The 15660-nt window shown below is 44.8% G+C and overlaps 2 protein-coding genes across 4 annotated transcripts; one reads left to right on the top strand and one right to left on the bottom strand.

The window, feature by feature from the left end:
• Positions 1 to 930: 930 nt before the first annotated feature.
• BCIN_08g01720 (hypothetical protein) lies at positions 931 to 3678 on the bottom strand. Its single transcript, XM_001553419.2, has 3 exons — positions 2391 to 3678; positions 2098 to 2284; positions 931 to 1961 (listed from the first exon to the last, which is right to left on the bottom strand). Exons 1-3 carry the CDS (start codon positions 2408 to 2410, stop codon positions 1338 to 1340), a joined length of 831 nt encoding a protein of 276 aa, XP_001553469.1. The 5' UTR covers positions 2411 to 3678; the 3' UTR covers positions 931 to 1337.
• Positions 3679 to 8091: 4413 nt separating this feature from the next.
• BCIN_08g01710 (hypothetical protein) lies at positions 8092 to 13670 on the top strand. Of its 3 annotated transcripts, none has more exons than XM_024694419.1 (5): positions 8092 to 8554; positions 8894 to 9661; positions 9710 to 9781; positions 9829 to 10047; positions 10097 to 13670. In XM_024694419.1, exons 2-5 carry the CDS (start codon positions 9106 to 9108, stop codon positions 12544 to 12546), a joined length of 3297 nt encoding a protein of 1098 aa, XP_024550207.1. In that variant the 5' UTR covers positions 8092 to 8554; positions 8894 to 9105; the 3' UTR covers positions 12547 to 13670. The 3 variants fall into 3 exon arrangements, with proteins under 3 accessions (XP_024550207.1, XP_024550208.1, XP_024550206.1); XM_024694418.1 differs by having other exon boundaries at positions 8092 to 8692; XM_024694417.1 differs by having other exon boundaries at positions 8092 to 9661.
• The last annotated feature ends 1990 nt before the right edge of the window (positions 13671 to 15660 follow it).

Raw genomic sequence — 15660 nt, 5'->3', positions numbered from 1 at the left:
AACACATCGAAACTACGATACTACACGACCATATCCAAGAAACCCCATTCCCCAATTTCCAAGTTCTACAAGAAGTAAACTATACGCAGTAGCAACTCGGGGAGTTGAAACACACGCGCAACGCGTAATATCCAACGCCGCAGCCCCAAGCCAGACAAGATGTTCAAGCCTAGAGCGTGTAAAGAAGTTGAGTTGAGGATTTAGGTAGGAAAGTAAGATTGGTTCATCATAGCTGTCGTCTTCGTCATCTATCATATTTTTTCTATCCTTCCCCTCTCTTTACACTTCTTTCTCCCTCTGTTCTTTTCAACCTCCATTCATTCACTATATATCTCATCTACTCATTCACGCATTATATATTTCAAATCTCCTACTCAAACCCACTCACAAACTTCACCATCTATCCCAATAATCGATTGCTCTGTGCATGCAGGAAGCGAGAGAATAGGTATATATGAATCATTCATTTCATCTTACTTTCCTTTCCTTTTATCTTCATTCCATCTTCTATTGATTTTCCACTCATCACCCCACCATCACCACACCATCCCCCCTCAAAAAAATCGATGAGATAAATCAAAGTCTAACAAGCAATTGCCCAGCAAGGATACAGAGGTATATATCATTCATCACATTAACCATCAATACCATTCATTAATCAGGTAGATACTTAAGTTACATCCGTTCTAAACGACCGGCAGTTTTGTTTTGTTTTGGGGGGAGGGGGGGAGGCGGAAGAGCACGCACGTACCCATCTCCATCTCCATCTCTCATCATGATATGATTCGATTTTTTACACACATTTACCCATCAAAGTCCCAACCTCCAACAAAAACACTGAATTCATTTCATTTCATTACTCAACCAAACACACGAACTCTTTATCCATCCAACAACTTCACTTATATCATGTAGCAAACAAAATTTCCATGTATACATGTACATATTCTTAATTCATTATTACGCTTATTCTTCTTTCTTTCTTTCTTCCCCAATGGTAACGGTAGTAATATAATGGTATCTAAATGAGCGCCCTATCCCCTCCCCATATTCATACTTCGTGTTTTCATGCGTGCTATATGCTATATGTTTTCCTCCAATGATATATACAGGCCCAATCATGGCAATCCAAAGCTCGCTTCGTGTGTCGTTCGTCATCTGCAGGCTTCTTCTACTTTCTTTCGTAAAATACAATTTCACTATTTCGGGTTCATGTCTTCCTGTCTCGTTTGACTGCATGATTCATATCCTCGGGTGATGTACCCCTTGGGTATGTAAATAGAGATTCTCGTCTCATCGTCTCCTGCCGCCACTACTTCCTCAATCACTTTCATCATTTAAAAGTATTCCCTCTCCTCCACAATCGGCGTCATCCTCCTAAAGTCTTCGCCCCTCTCCCTTTCCAATACCAAGAGTGGTCTAAACCCCTCCCTCTCCACCACCTTCACCTTCTCCCCCCTCTCTACGTCCCCTCTTTCCCTTTCCCTATCCCCCATCTCCCTTTCCCACTCTCCACCATCACTCCTCATCTCCTCATTCACAAACAACACCCTCGCGTAATCTCTCACACAAAGCGCGCCCAAAACCTGCAGTCCCATGGCTACCATCACCCCCGCAATCAACGTTATATATCCCAACGTAATAATCCTCTTACATCCACTTTCGGTCCATCCATCATCCCCTCCGGTGTTGCCGACAAAATCCGCAAACGAAGCCATATGCGACGATGCGGGGATACTGGTAGAGATGCTGTAGGAAGCGAGACTTATTTCTTGCGAATCTTGCGACAGGGGTGGAGGTTGGGTGACGGTGGCGAAATCAAGAGAGGTGGTTGAGGAGGGCGTGCAAAGGATAGAAGAGGAATTGGAGAGGAGAGTTAGGAGGAGGAGACGGGGGATGGCGCTGAGGAGCGTGTCGAGGAGGAGATAGTTTGAGAAACAGAGGATGGAGAGGGAGTGTTTCTGAGAGGGTTGTTAATTTATTTTTCTTTCTTATAATTCTTTAATATATCCAGAGATCTCGATATCGATTCTCGAAATTCAAAAAGGGAAATTCGGGCCAGGCATAAGGAAGAAAGGTGGAAAGAAATATACATACCCTCAAAGCCCCAATGACCCCAAAAACACTCATGACATTTGCAAAATGTAGATACAATCCATAGTTAACGGCGAGGTGGAATGGCTCGTCGGGAAGTTGGTGGAAGAAGATGGAAGAGAGGGTGTTGGATGTTAGAGAGAGGAAAGCGATTAGGAGGGTCGTGGAGCGGGATGAGGTGAGAGAACTCCTGAGGGGTGTTAGATATGGGAGAGATTTAGAGCGGGGGGTGGAGTATGCATTAGAGTTGAGGAAAGCAGGGAAGTAGGGAAGGTAAAGGAAAAGATTATCCATACCTTGATAGTAATCGTGTCATTGCTGGTATATATAAATCGATGAACAAATAAAACAGAAATAGAAAAATAAGAATAAAGTATAAAGATATCCCCAGCCGATACCGTCGACGAGAAAATCGAATTCCCCAATCCCCCAAATCCCCAATCCGGTTTCAATTGCAATTTCAATCCCAATTCGGAATTTGATGTCGAGATCGATTTCGTTCCCAATGCACTGCAGAAACGATCTCGAAGAGAACAATGTAAATGTGAAGGAACCTCAATCCCAAGCCGTTAGCCAAAGAAGATTTACTTTGGTGGTGGTGGTAGGAGTAGTAGTCGTAGTCGTATATATATGTGTAAAGGATATACGTATGTAGCTCAGTATATATACCTATCTATGTATCTCCAGATACACAACAAAGAAAAGCGATGCAATGCTCAGACTCACACTTTCCCCTCTGCGAAGGGAAGAATCGAAATCAGAAATGCAAGAGTCCGTTTTCACGCAGGCTGGCGCTTTTTTTGTTTTTGTTTTTTCCTTTCTTTTTCCTCCAAGTTGATTCGATACTTGGATGTGAGATATGTAATGAGGAGATAGAGCGGATATAAGAGAATACAGCGATTGCTTTGGATAATTTATTTATATTTCTTGTAATTTATGTAATTTATTGCAGATTTATGGTGGCAATGCGAGGATGAATAGATGAAGAAATTGGGAGAGTGTGTAGGTAGTAGTAAGTAAGGAAATAAGTTTCTTTCTCTTCTTTGCTTTTTAATAGATGTGGTTTGGCTTGTTTGTCTGTCTGCTTTGAAATGGGTTGGCAATGGAGAATGGACACAAGTGACACTTCCGTGGATTCCGAGAGCGAAAGACAGCTGTGAGGGGTTGGAGTTGGGCTAGACGGATGCCGGTTGTGTTGATAGCCGGTCTGGGAATGTGCTGTTAGGTACCTGGTGGGTAGGTGCTGGGATTTCTGCGGCTTTGCGGTTTGTGCGTGCCAGGGGAGTTTGGGTGAAGACGGCGATAATGAGATCGATGGTGGTCAGACGAGAAGGTATGATGAGAGAAAGGAAGAGGACACGGAAATATATATGCTGCGATTGTGTGCAAGTATTGATGGATCAATCTATCATCGTGTGCACGTACGATACGACACGCTGGATGTTGATTTCTAATGGTGCATAAGTTCTCAAACCTTAATTCGGGTTTCCAATGACGTCCTCCATCCAGTCCTCAAGCCCTAGAGGCAAAGACGGGAGGATATGGATACCAGGTGCTTTCTATCTAGATCTACAATAAACACCCGGGAGTGTGTGCCGATTGGATGTGACGAGGCGGTTCTGGACAGGTGCTAGATGATGAGTACTAGGCGTTTAGAGGGTTAGAGTGTCAAGAATTTTCTTGCTTGTGAATTTTGGTTTGGTACAAAGGGCCTTTTAGCGACGAGATGGAAAGTGCGGAAGGGCCGGGTAGAGGATTTAGTTCGGAGTTTAGGGATTTTTTCGAAAGATGATTGAATCATCGAGTCGCAGTAAGGTTAAGTGGGTTGGTGTTGGTGCTTCTTGGGAATAGCCTTATGTCGGGGAGTGAGTCTGAGTCTTTCGGAGCGTGGACAAGGGAACAGCGATCCAATGATGCTGATTGTGGGTGGAATGTGTAAGAGTGGATGGAAATGAAAGAACAGCTGTGCTGGGACGAACAAAGCGGACAACTTGATGCCTTTCTTTTCCTTCTTCAATTGTCACTGGTGACTGGCGAAAAGAGTTCCAGACCAGAGTTGCGTTGGTGCTTTGTTATACGAGTCCTTCGCGCGCACAGCGTAGAGGGAGTTGGGCTCCGCAATTAAGGCGGAAGAGTAGGCGAGCCCCATGTGACATGTGTACGAAGGACTTGAGCTGACGGATCTAAGAGGCTTCTAGACAATTCAAGGCGCGATGCTGGAGAGAAGATGTTACCTCATGATGTGGATGCCAAGGGCCATCGGACGTACAAATCGAGATGCACTATGGAGTAAAAATTGGCTGGTGGAGAAGCAATCGTGATCGAGATTCAAGAAAGGCGGATTAGTGAGCAGCGAGCAGTAAGCAGTAAGCAGCGAGGAGGGAGGAGGGAGGAAAGAAAAAGAAAGAAAGTCCCCCAAAGCGCCAAGAAGATGACTTCATGATTTGGAAGTTGGGCAGAGCAGACACTGTTTTGAATGTGCCCTGGCGCCTGGCATGATTCAATAAGTGGTACGATACCGGGCGGGATGGGACAGAGTGGATAAACCGAGTCTTTGTTTCGCTGACAAGGGAAAAGACGAAGAGGAGAGCGACCGAGAATGAACATGAGAATGAACATGAGAATGAGGTGTGGCATGGTGCGGAACAGCCAAAGGAAGATGATGACCATACAGTAATTCTAGATTCAAAGCTATTAAAATTAAAGACTGTCGTCTGAGAGGTTGCAGCGTAGTGCTAATATCATTTTGGAGGAATCTCTTGAGTGCACGTCACAGAAAGTCTCCGGCAACCTTACTTTGTCGATATCTTGAATCGCGCTTCCCTACATCGACATTAGCACATGTCGGCACTTTGAGGTTGGCGAGGAAAAGGGTGCGAATGCGGATGTGGGTGTGGATGTGGCGGTGGCTGTGGATGCATTTGCCATTGCAGAGAAAGCCCAAAAAGGGATCGGTCGGGAAAATGAAATCTATGTACCGCGGAAGATCCCTAAGATTCTTCAACCCCCCAACCCCCCAACCCCCAAAACTCAAAACACGACAGAACCTCAAGGTCCTTGCCGATCCCTTCACACCTCAGCGGCTCAGCGGTTCAGCGGTTCAGCAGGGCGACGAGACGAAATTGCCGAATGCAGGGAGAATACATGTCACTGATATCCAGATGGAAAGGAAGAAATGAAGAATGCATCAATGGAATTAATTGGTAAGTGGGAGAAAATGTGGAAGAATGGCAATGGTGTGCCGCCTTTCCCCACGTTTCTCTTTCGTGGAATTGGTGGATCGGGGGAAGTGCATGGCAGGATTGATTATTGATTCATTCATGGCGGCGCGTTGATCACGGAGAGAGAGGAACAATGAATGTTCTCTGGGAAGACGTCGGATATTGGATCAATCGTATCGGTCGGAAGGATTCTGGAATCTTGGACATTTAAGGAGAAACCGACAGGAGGAGGACCCTGATGAACCCCTCAACCTCAATTAACCGGAAATACACTTTCGCAGGATCGTCTGATTCAGAGACTTGCAGAGAAATTCTTCCTGTTCCTTTCTTTTGCGTTTCTAGAGTAGCTGTTTACTTGAGTGAAGATGCTGTTCCAGGCACACACACCGTCTACCTGCTCATCAACCTGATGCTCATGTTTCTTCTTTGCCTTTTGGATTATTCCAGAGCTCGCCAAGGTCCACAAGGTTTGGTCGCGGATTTAAGGGGTAAGCAAGTGAACCATCTGTGATATTGAGATGGATATTGAGATTTGGCGGTTCCTACTGGATCCTGGCAATTTAATGAACAACCTCAAGTTCCTGGGTGGTTATAATCTATGGATAGATATCCATTCGTGAAGTGATTCCTTGGGAGAAACATAGACCAATAGATCGAATCGAGGAATCGGGGTGCCGAAGAACGATTCAGAGACTAGACTGTAGAAGGGTCGAAGCTTGAACCCCTTCGTCTCAGACATAGGAATTTGACTTTGGTGTATTAAGGATTGTGGTTGAGCCCTGCAGGCGGGGTTCTTTTTAGAATGAACGATTCGAGAAGGAAACAAAACGTCTTGGATTTGGGGCTAGCTCAGTTCACAAAAGCTTGCATGCTCCGTATGTGTGTACATAGATTTGGTCAGACCGTGTTTGTACTATTGTATTGGACTCCCTCTGCTCTGTACGTTTCCCTACCACCCACTTGAATATGCTTCGTGGCTTCATTCTGGGCTGCATTTCTGGTAAGCTGTAAATGTCGCCTCGTGTCAGATTGGCGATGGCGTAGAGGGAGGAGCACAGAGTATGAAATGGATGATATGAGGATTCCGAAGATCAGCATCGTACATACAAGTACCCGCACAGCGCAAGAATGCCACAGGCACAGGCACAGGCACAGGCTCACTGCACTGCGCTGCGCTGCACCGGACTAGGACCTAAAACTGTCCCGTTATGCAATCCACACCACACACTGGATTGGATGCACATGGATAACCAGTACAAGGGGCCACGGTCACGTCGAAGATTCTACGAGATGGGGAATTGTGACGAAGCTTTTAGATACAGGAGCTGAAGATACACTTGCCCCTCAAAGGAATGAGACTCTCTCCAGGGCTGAAACTCATGACCATTTTCCCCCAATTGCCTGGCCTCCGTGGTGATTCTGTGCTCTATGAAAGTGCATTGTACCAGCGAAGAAGAAAGCTTGGAACGGCTGGGAAACTTCTTTGTGCCCAAATCTAAATATGCGGAGATATTCCATGCTCGACTGGGGATTTGTGATGCAACTTGGGTGGGCACATACTATATTGAGGTCACACAGTCACACTCGGTATGGCATGAGATGTGAATGGCTAGACGGTTGGGCGAAAGGAATAGGCTCACAAAGGAAATGGATTTATATTTTCCGAAGTGATTACTGACACGAGGGATAGAGCCAAAAAGTAAAGTTTGCGTGCGGACTTGGAACAAGAGGAGAGTAGAGAGGACTTGGCCACTGTTAGTACTCGTATCATATATACACACACATGGGACTCTCAAGGTTCTCTCATAGGCACGACCAGTAAGTCCATGGAATTGCAGCTAGATCGACCGCATGTTGTATTCTAAACAAATTCACCAGGAGTCAAGGAGTAGTTTGATGAGCAAATCCTAAGATGGCTGATCACGCACTTCTTGAGATGGATACTCGCACAAGTAATAAAGTCGCAGGTGGGTAGGCCATTGAATAATCTGAGAATTGTCCGTATAATGAAAGAGGGGTGAGGGAAGTGTGAAATGGATGGAGGATTGATTGTACACATGAATATGAATATATGAACAAAAGTAGGCACACTCCGTTGCTTGCCATTCCCTCCAATACTACGAATAGCAACTCCAAAAAATGGTCCTGGGCGTTCAATTCTTGAGTTTTCCAGTTCGATTCTCCAATTATAATTTCTATTTATGAAGCCACTATCAGTACCAATCCCATACAGTTCGAACTAGCATCTGCGTTTACCTGCCGACCTACCTATGCCTACCTAGGTAGTTGCGAATCATATGGGACCGTTGAGATAGGAGAATATTGAGTGAGAATGAGGGAAAGTGCAATTCTCTTCTGTCAAGCAGCAATTTACTTCCTTTTCGTCCGTCTTCTTGACCTCCCCTTCTTGATTACCTCCTACTTCTGACTCTAACCTCCAGCCTCTTGCCTCTTGCCTCTCACCTCACCCTGTTGTTGCGTTGCTGGGACTATAACCATGCTTAGCGTTCCTGTGTGAATCGAGGAAAGTCCAATACACACGTCCATACCACATCCACGCCCCCCAAAGTGCTGCTTTACTCCGTACATTTAATTACCACGACCTAGTCCGTATACCATACAAGCAAAGTAATAGAGTACAGACAGCATCAACGACACTCTATTGTGTGAAAGTGCGTAGACGTGTGATACACCTGGGGAAGAACAAAGCCCTCCCAAAATAAATCTTCTTTCCCCCCCCCCCCCCCCCCCATTCTCTTTCTACCAACCAAACTACGTTTCTCACTCGTTCACGACCACTTTGGCTCAATTTCATTCTCTCCTAATAATCGCAAGAAAGAGAGCAGAGAGGCGCAATTCTCCTCTTATGTTTATGTGCACACAGTACAGCAGAAACTCGTAAAAGATACCCTCGATTTTGCCAAAGCAACGAGTTCCCTTTTTTTCTCCACTCTTCAATTTCGATACGAATTTCTATGGTCCGGAATTAAAAAAAATAGCGAGGGACCAATACATAGGACCACACTCACAACTCAATATCAGAAGGGGGCAATCTCGAAAGAAGGAAAATCAACCTCCGACAACCTCTCCTTCTTTGAATCCACGAATTACGACCACACCCACGACGTTTGTTTCCAGAGCACAATTACATATACTTCCTGTGTTGGGGAGCCTCTTTTATTCTCTTTCCTTTTTCATAGTCGCGTGGCTACCTCCATCGTCTTTACTCTTTTACCAAGGTCCGTTTGTCTTTGCTTCGATTCCCCCGTCTGTCGTTTAGAGTCGAGACATTCTCTACACATCGTCAAGAAGAACGACAATCCCTCGCCCACAACAGAAGGAATTCATAAGTTTGATGGAGGGCCAGCCTTCTACAGGTAATTCTAAATATCAATATCAATCTGCACAGTGGTCGCGACTCGTGCGGCGTAACACCCACGCCGATTTAAATTCCAGCTCCTCGCCGAGTATTCCTGGTTTCCCTCAGCTTCCAACCCAATTCATTCCCATTTTACTCCCCCAACAGCCCTTATTTCACCAACAACAACTTGAACAGTACAACAAGCTCATTTCTTCAGGCGGAAACACTAGACTGCAAACTGCACCACTTCCCCCACTACTTTCAGCACAACACATTCAGGCTGTGCCCGGACAAAGATCCAGCTCCAGTGGCGTTACCCCAGAACGAAAACCAAAACCTGCTGCGAGGGGCGGTCATGGGAATAGGGACGTACGAAAATTTAATAAAAGCGAGCGCGCGCTCATAACAGAGAAGGAGACATCAACAGCGATGCCGGGCAAGAAATTTGAGTTAACAGCTCAACTCCCCCCACGACCAGTTGCACAACATCAAAACTCTACATTGTCTCGAGAATCGAATTCCGTACCTTCTACACCACATCAGCATCCGAGGAAGTTCTCCTTCGGCGAGTCGAGAGAACCTTCACCGAATGCCCCTGGCAGCCATTCCCCTAGATCGGCATACTCCGAATCAAATATAACTTTACCTTCGAGACCACCTCCTGCTCCACGAAGAGGATGTCAATACGAAACAGCCATGGCCTCCATAAGGCGGCGCATGCCTTATAGTCTTGGGGCTGATCGATTGGAGCAATTGAACGATTCTGATGTGAAAAGCAAACTGTCAGATGAAGAAGAGAGAAAATTGTCCACAGATATGCGCGAGTTATATGATGGTTTATTGCCAACGGCGGAAACTGACGAGAGAAGAAGGAGGCTGGTGTCGAAGCTGGAAGATATGTTTAACAAAGAATGGCCTGGGCACGATATACGGGTTTATGTTTTCGGTTCATCAGGCAATTTGCTTTGTACTGATGCGTCAGATGGTAAGTTGAATAGGTGCTAAAGGCTGAAGACTCTGCTGATAATTTTAGTTGATATTTGCATAACGACTGACTGGAAGGTGATGGAGGGCGTATGCATGATTGCGGAATTGCTCGCAAAGAGTGAGTGTCCCGAGCCCAGCCAACGACAACGTAACTGACATTTTTAGATGGTATGCAAAAGGTAATTTGTGTATCGACTGCTAAGGTTCCGATCGTCAAGATATTTGATCCGGAACTCAAGTTGCTTTGCGATATGAATGTCAACAATACCCAGGCTCTAGAGAATACCCGAATGATAAAAACGTACATCGAGATTGATCCCCGTGTGAGGCCCTTGGCTATGATAATTAAGCATTGGACAAAGTCAAGGGCGATCAATGATGCTGGTAAGAATAAGAACTCCTTGAAACGACCCTTTTCGCTCACATCTTATAGTCGGTGGCACATTGAGCTCATATACATGGATATGCATGATCATCAATTTTCTGCAGAGTCGGGAGCCTCCCGTGTTACCATCACTACATCAACGGCCTCACCTTAAGTTACCAACGAAGGAAGGGGGTGAAAGCAGCTTCGCAGACGATATTGACGCTTTGAGAGGGTTTGGTCAAAAGAACAAATCAACCTTGGGCGAACTTTTGTTTCAATTTTTTCGATTTTACGGGCACGAATTCGATTATGACAAGCAGGTAGTTTCGGTCCGGATGGGAAGGCAAATCTCGAAGGAGGAGAAGAAATGGGCAATAGCAACGAACAACATGTTATGCGTGGAGGAACCTTTCAATACTGAACGGAATCTTGGAAATACCGCGGATGATTTCTCCTTTCGTGGACTTCACTTGGAAATGAGGAGGGCATTCGAGTTAATATCTGACGGCAAACTGGATGAGTGTTGCGAAGAATATATATTTCCAAAAGAGCAGGAGCGAGTTTGGGAAAAGCCACCCCCGTCTAAAAAGCCAACATTGACTGCTAGTCATCCGCCACATAGAAATGGCAGAGGAGGTCATCGTGGCGGTCGTAACAACCATTCTAATCGCAACTCGTCCAACGGCAGCCGCAAATCTTCAAACAGCAATTACGATAACCACATGTACCCACAGCATGGGATACCGTCAAATGTTTCTACACAAGAGCAATGGGCTGCCCAGCAGCAAGCGCAATCACAATTGCACAACCACCTCTACGCCACGTACTCGGTCTTACAGGCACAAGAAAACACTCTAAGGATGCAATTGGTCCAACAAACGTATATGGAACAGGCTCATGCTCAGGCTCAAGCTCAGGCTCAAGCGTATGCACAGTCTCATGGTCGCATACAAGGCGGTGGCATGCCAATCAAGCAACAAGCCACCGATCGAAATCGAACTTCTTCATTTGATCAAGGGCCACTAACAGCGCCTATACGACCAGATGGTATGTATTTCTATCCTCTTCAATACAATGGGCAACCAATGTATGCATATCCAACCTCAAATACAAATCCCTCATCACCGCAATTGAGTGCTGCTGTCCCAGAGCTGAGGAGAGGTATTCATCGGTCCACTGTTACAAATGGCTCGAGTTCCAACATGGCTCAATCGAATGGATCTATTAGGTCACATTCACAACCCGGGACTCGTACCGCTCCTTCGCCTCTTCTGTTGCAAGGAAATGGACATCCTGCTCATGGCACTAATGGACTTGGGGTATACCAACCCATGCGACCACAGGCCAACGGTGTTCCTATCCCAAATTTCATTCCAGACGAGTCCACTGAGCAAGGATATGAGTCAAGGCGAACGGCCACTACTCCACCAGAGCTCAGTACGCCAAAGGAGTATGTTGGATATTACGTCAATGAGCCAACTCACACGTACACTCGTAGAGATTTGCCCTTGGCAATACCTTCGTTCGGAGACATGTCTGGGAATAGACGGCGACTGTCAACTGATCAATTGCCACAATCAATTCGTGACAGAATTAAGCGTAATCCTTCACGGTCGCCATCTCCACTCGGTAACGATAGACGCTTCTCACTGGCTCAATCTTCTCCAGGTCAACATACGATGTCAAGTTCCAATCTTCGTAACTTGAACACCCATGGTCCATTAGTAGTGAACGGTTCTTCTGCTGCGCCAGGCCCCAATTCTATTCCGATAAATGAAGGGCCAGTCTTTGAAAATAAGATTTCCCACGGAAGAGGGTCTGTTGGATCAATATCCCAAGCCTCTCTTACTGAGAGTGATATCTCATTAGGGGAAGACCTTTCTGGGCAACGTACACCTAAATTTACACGAAGTGGCCTAAGCGAGGTTTCTCCTTTGGTTGCTAATGGATCTAGTCCTAATCCGACTCCCCCAAATGGCACCAATAACCATCAATCAATCACTACAAACGGATTGTCACCTGCAGAGGGTCTTGATGGGTTTTCACGGTTGTCTCCTAATTCAAGGAATATGCTCGCCCGCAATGTCCCAAATGGCGGCATCCCACTCCTTAACATTGCGAGCGGTCATAATGAGACCCCCTCAAATGAGTTCTCGCATCTTTCACCCGTCTACGAAACGCACACACCTTCACCGACCATCAATAAAAAACTTGAGAATCTGAAGTTGAATGGACCTGCTGTCATTGAAAAGAATAAAATTGATCATTCAAGGCCAATCCCAAAACAGTCAGTAGGAATCGAGCAGCCGGTCAAGCAATTTCCATCCAATTTGAAACAAAATGGGCATACTAGATCTGCTAAAAGTGAGGGTGGTGGGCCCGGAGTATCTTCTGGAAAATGGCAACAAACTCAGCGTAAAAAGGGGCGTGCTCCTGCTGAGGCTAAGAATGCTAATGGTGGTCATTCGCATGGCGAAAAGCTCCCTGTCAACGAAAGCGAACGTAAGGGTGGGTAAATTGTTGGTAGCTGGAGATAACAATCTACTTGATCAGGTGAAAGCCGAGCTGAGAGTTGCTTAGAGGATTGATAGGTGCTCAAAGTTCCAGTGAAAGGCTTCTCTCAACTAATTGTGGACGTATTATAAGGCAAGCGGCTTACCTTGCGCATCTTGAATGGAGTTAAAAGGCTGCACACATCTGCAAATGAATTTGCGATATTTGCAACAAAAAATGGAGGACAGGTCAAGGGAAAGTTTGTTTGCATATCAGATCTCCTTGGCTATTATCGAATAAGCGTGTTTTACGACTATTATAGATTTCCTCTTCATGTCTTTCGACACGTGGTCAACCAATGGAGGCGAAAAGAAGAAAAATTAAAAGAGAGTTTTTTCGAAAAGCTCATTCATTCAGATGGATACTTTGTTATGGTTTTCTATCTACGCATTTGCAAAGCGATATGGTTCTGGGTTCCGGTCCGGGCGACTTTTTCTGGTTTGGGATTGTTTTCGATTCTTTCTGTGCTTTTCAATTTTAAGTTTTGCTATTGTTTTGGTCAGAGGGTTCATAAACTTGCACAATGGGTTTTCGACTGGTCGGGTTGTTCTTTGATATACAATTGGCATGCATACACATAGGGAAAGCTCAAAAAATGCGATACTTCATGCAAAGTACTTGTTTTGATGGCGCGAGGCGACATGGGGGTGGTCGGTCAGCAAGGCATTCAGCGGGAGTGGGGTTTGTGGTTTTGTTTTTGTTTTTGTTTTTTTTCAAGTCATTCGGGTTGGGTGGGATGGTATGAATGGATGGTAAATGAGGCCAGCGAGGAAAGGCAAGCAGCGTATGATAAGGAAGAAATGGAATGGTCTCGTGTGTATGTTTATAGTATGGATGCGTAAGAACTGGGCGAGCATAGCAAGCGATGAATATGAGAGTGTGAATGAGGGAATAACCTACTGGGTGGGGAATTTTACATACCCAGTGAATGTGCGGAACATAGCGGATACCGACACAGCAAGCGATGCATAGTGGAAGATAGATGAAATGAAATGAAAGAATAAAAAAATTGTCAAAATAGGATATTTCAATGGATGGGATTGGGTGAGGCAAGGTGAGGTGATTTACAAATGTGAATGTGAACGCAAGTTGCCCGAATTGGAGACCGATCATTGTGATAGTCGTGGTGGTAATTGCCATTTTATCTTGAGTATTTCTAAAAGTTAAAAGTTTCTCTCCATTAATACTATGGAACTTTAGACTATTAGTGATCGTTTGTTTATTCATTCCTTTCTTTATTTTTCTAGGATCATATATTATATATATTCATAAAAAGTAAATCAAGTGATTATCTATCTATCGAGTATATGTGTATATGTGTATATGTGTATATGTGTATATGTATGGAGATGGATTATACTGTATCATATGGTATGGTATTATAATATAATATATTATGATTAATTCATTCATTATAAGTATTTCTAGATGGTTAGATGGGTGTTGAGTGAGTGGGTTGGGGGGGGTGGTGAAGGTGGTGTAGGTGGTGTAGGTGGTGAAGGTGGTGAAGATGAGATATGGGAGATTGTGTTTACTGTGAGTTGTTGAGTTATGGGAGCTGGGTTGGCTTTCCTTTACTTTTATTTGATATTGATGATTGGGGATTCGAGATTCGAGATTGGAGATTGGAGATCTGGATTGATGGTACAGTGTAGTGTAATGATGTAGTGAGAGAAAGGGGGGTTGGAATTGAGAAACGAGAGAAGAGGGGAGAGGAGAGAAGAGAGGAGAAAGGAGAGGAGAGGAGAGGGTGAAATCATATATCGATTAATCTTATAATTCACTATGAATCGATCTTTAGCGAGAGCGGGCGATGGTATCGGGGTAATTTGGTTGTTGGATGGATGTGCAGACATAGGATAGCTCTTGGGTGATTGGGCTGGGGTGAAGGGATGGGTGGTCTAGGGGTGAGATGAGATGGGGGAATGGGGTGTAGCTGGAGATCTGAGGGGAGATGTATGATGGTGTAAAGCTATATGTAAAGATGGGAGTTGAGGCGGACACGGAATATTTGATTAAAGATCGAAGGTTTTGAGAAGTGCACTTGATCATTGTTGAGACACATAGTTCAATGTGTGGGGAGTGAGACGGAGACTTGCTAGGTGATACTGAGGAATGAAGAGTTGGTGGGTGTGGTGGAAGGCAGAAAGTTTTTAGTGGAGGATTATTGAAGTATTTATAGATTTGTTTGTAGAGGTAAATAAGAGTCAGTAGGTGATATTGAGGAACACATGATGGTTGATGGGAAGGTTATGAAATCTTGCGCATCAATTGGGAACCTTGGGTTCATAGATTAGGCGAACAGCGAATAAATCCAAATCGATACGCTTATCATGGAAATAGAACCATTGGTTGTACCATGTGAGTGTGATGCATTGCAAATATACACATCGGCATTTATCTATTTCAATGAATAGCGATGATCTTTAGCTTATCTGATGCTATGTCAAAGGGTATATTGAAGAATTCCTCATCTTCAACAGGTGTTCTCCATGATGGGGACTTCTCAACCCATGCCTTACCAAGATATATGCAATGCTGTACAGGAATGACTTTGTCACCCGCATCAATCTCTGCACAGATACCCTGATAGCATGCTTCATTTTCGTGATCCTCTTTTGTGCGAAATATGCAGCAATTCTGGCCGGCGGCTTCTTTGATCGGTAAAGGCAAAATCACCCCGTTCCGTTACAAGAGGCACGACACCGACGCGACCAGAGCGAAATCATGCAAATTTCATTCCACGAAATATATCCAGGCTAGTTCTACATCTCAAGGCAATGACACTTATATTAACAAGAAATTTTAGATCTTGCCTGCTGCGGCTTTCGGAAGGGTCAGAAGTCTCCCTCAACTTTAGCATGAAGCTATGTACACATTCTGATGTAGGAATTCCCGAAAAAAAAAAAAAAAGTCTTCGGGCAAAATGGTGTATATATCTGTTTTTCCCAAGTTTTTCCAAAGAGCGCTAATCAGTCCAAAAATGTCATTAGATTCAGCAGGTGGTAATCTCGAATTCTGTTTGACTGTCAATTCGAAGATGTTTTTGACAGAGTCAAACAATCTCTGCCTAGCAG

This window comes from Botrytis cinerea, chromosome 8, assembly GCF_000143535.2.
Source record: "Botrytis cinerea B05.10 chromosome 8, complete sequence".
Taxonomy (NCBI): Eukaryota; Fungi; Ascomycota; class Leotiomycetes; order Helotiales; family Sclerotiniaceae; genus Botrytis; species Botrytis cinerea.
This window is presented reverse-complemented; position numbering and strand designations above follow the sequence as displayed.

Bases quoted from the DNA above. Each gene is read 5' to 3' on its own strand.
- BCIN_08g01720 (XM_001553419.2), bottom strand. From the start codon at position 2,410: ATGACACGATTACTATCAAG. The intron at 2,285-2,390 runs GTATGGATAATC...AACACCCCTCAG, and splicing joins ATGACACGATTACTATCAAG to GAGTTCTCTCACCTCATCCC. The intron at 1,962-2,097 runs GTATGTATATTT...CAACCCTCTCAG, and splicing joins GGGTCATTGGGGCTTTGAGG to AAACACTCCCTCTCCATCCT.
- BCIN_08g01710 (XM_024694417.1), top strand. From the start codon at position 8,671: ATGGAGGGCCAGCCTTCTACAGGTAATTCTAAATATCAATATCAATCT. The intron at 9,662-9,709 runs GTAAGTTGAATA...TGATAATTTTAG, and splicing joins TTGTACTGATGCGTCAGATG to TTGATATTTGCATAACGACT. The intron at 10,048-10,096 runs GTAAGAATAAGA...CACATCTTATAG, and splicing joins AAGGGCGATCAATGATGCTG to TCGGTGGCACATTGAGCTCA.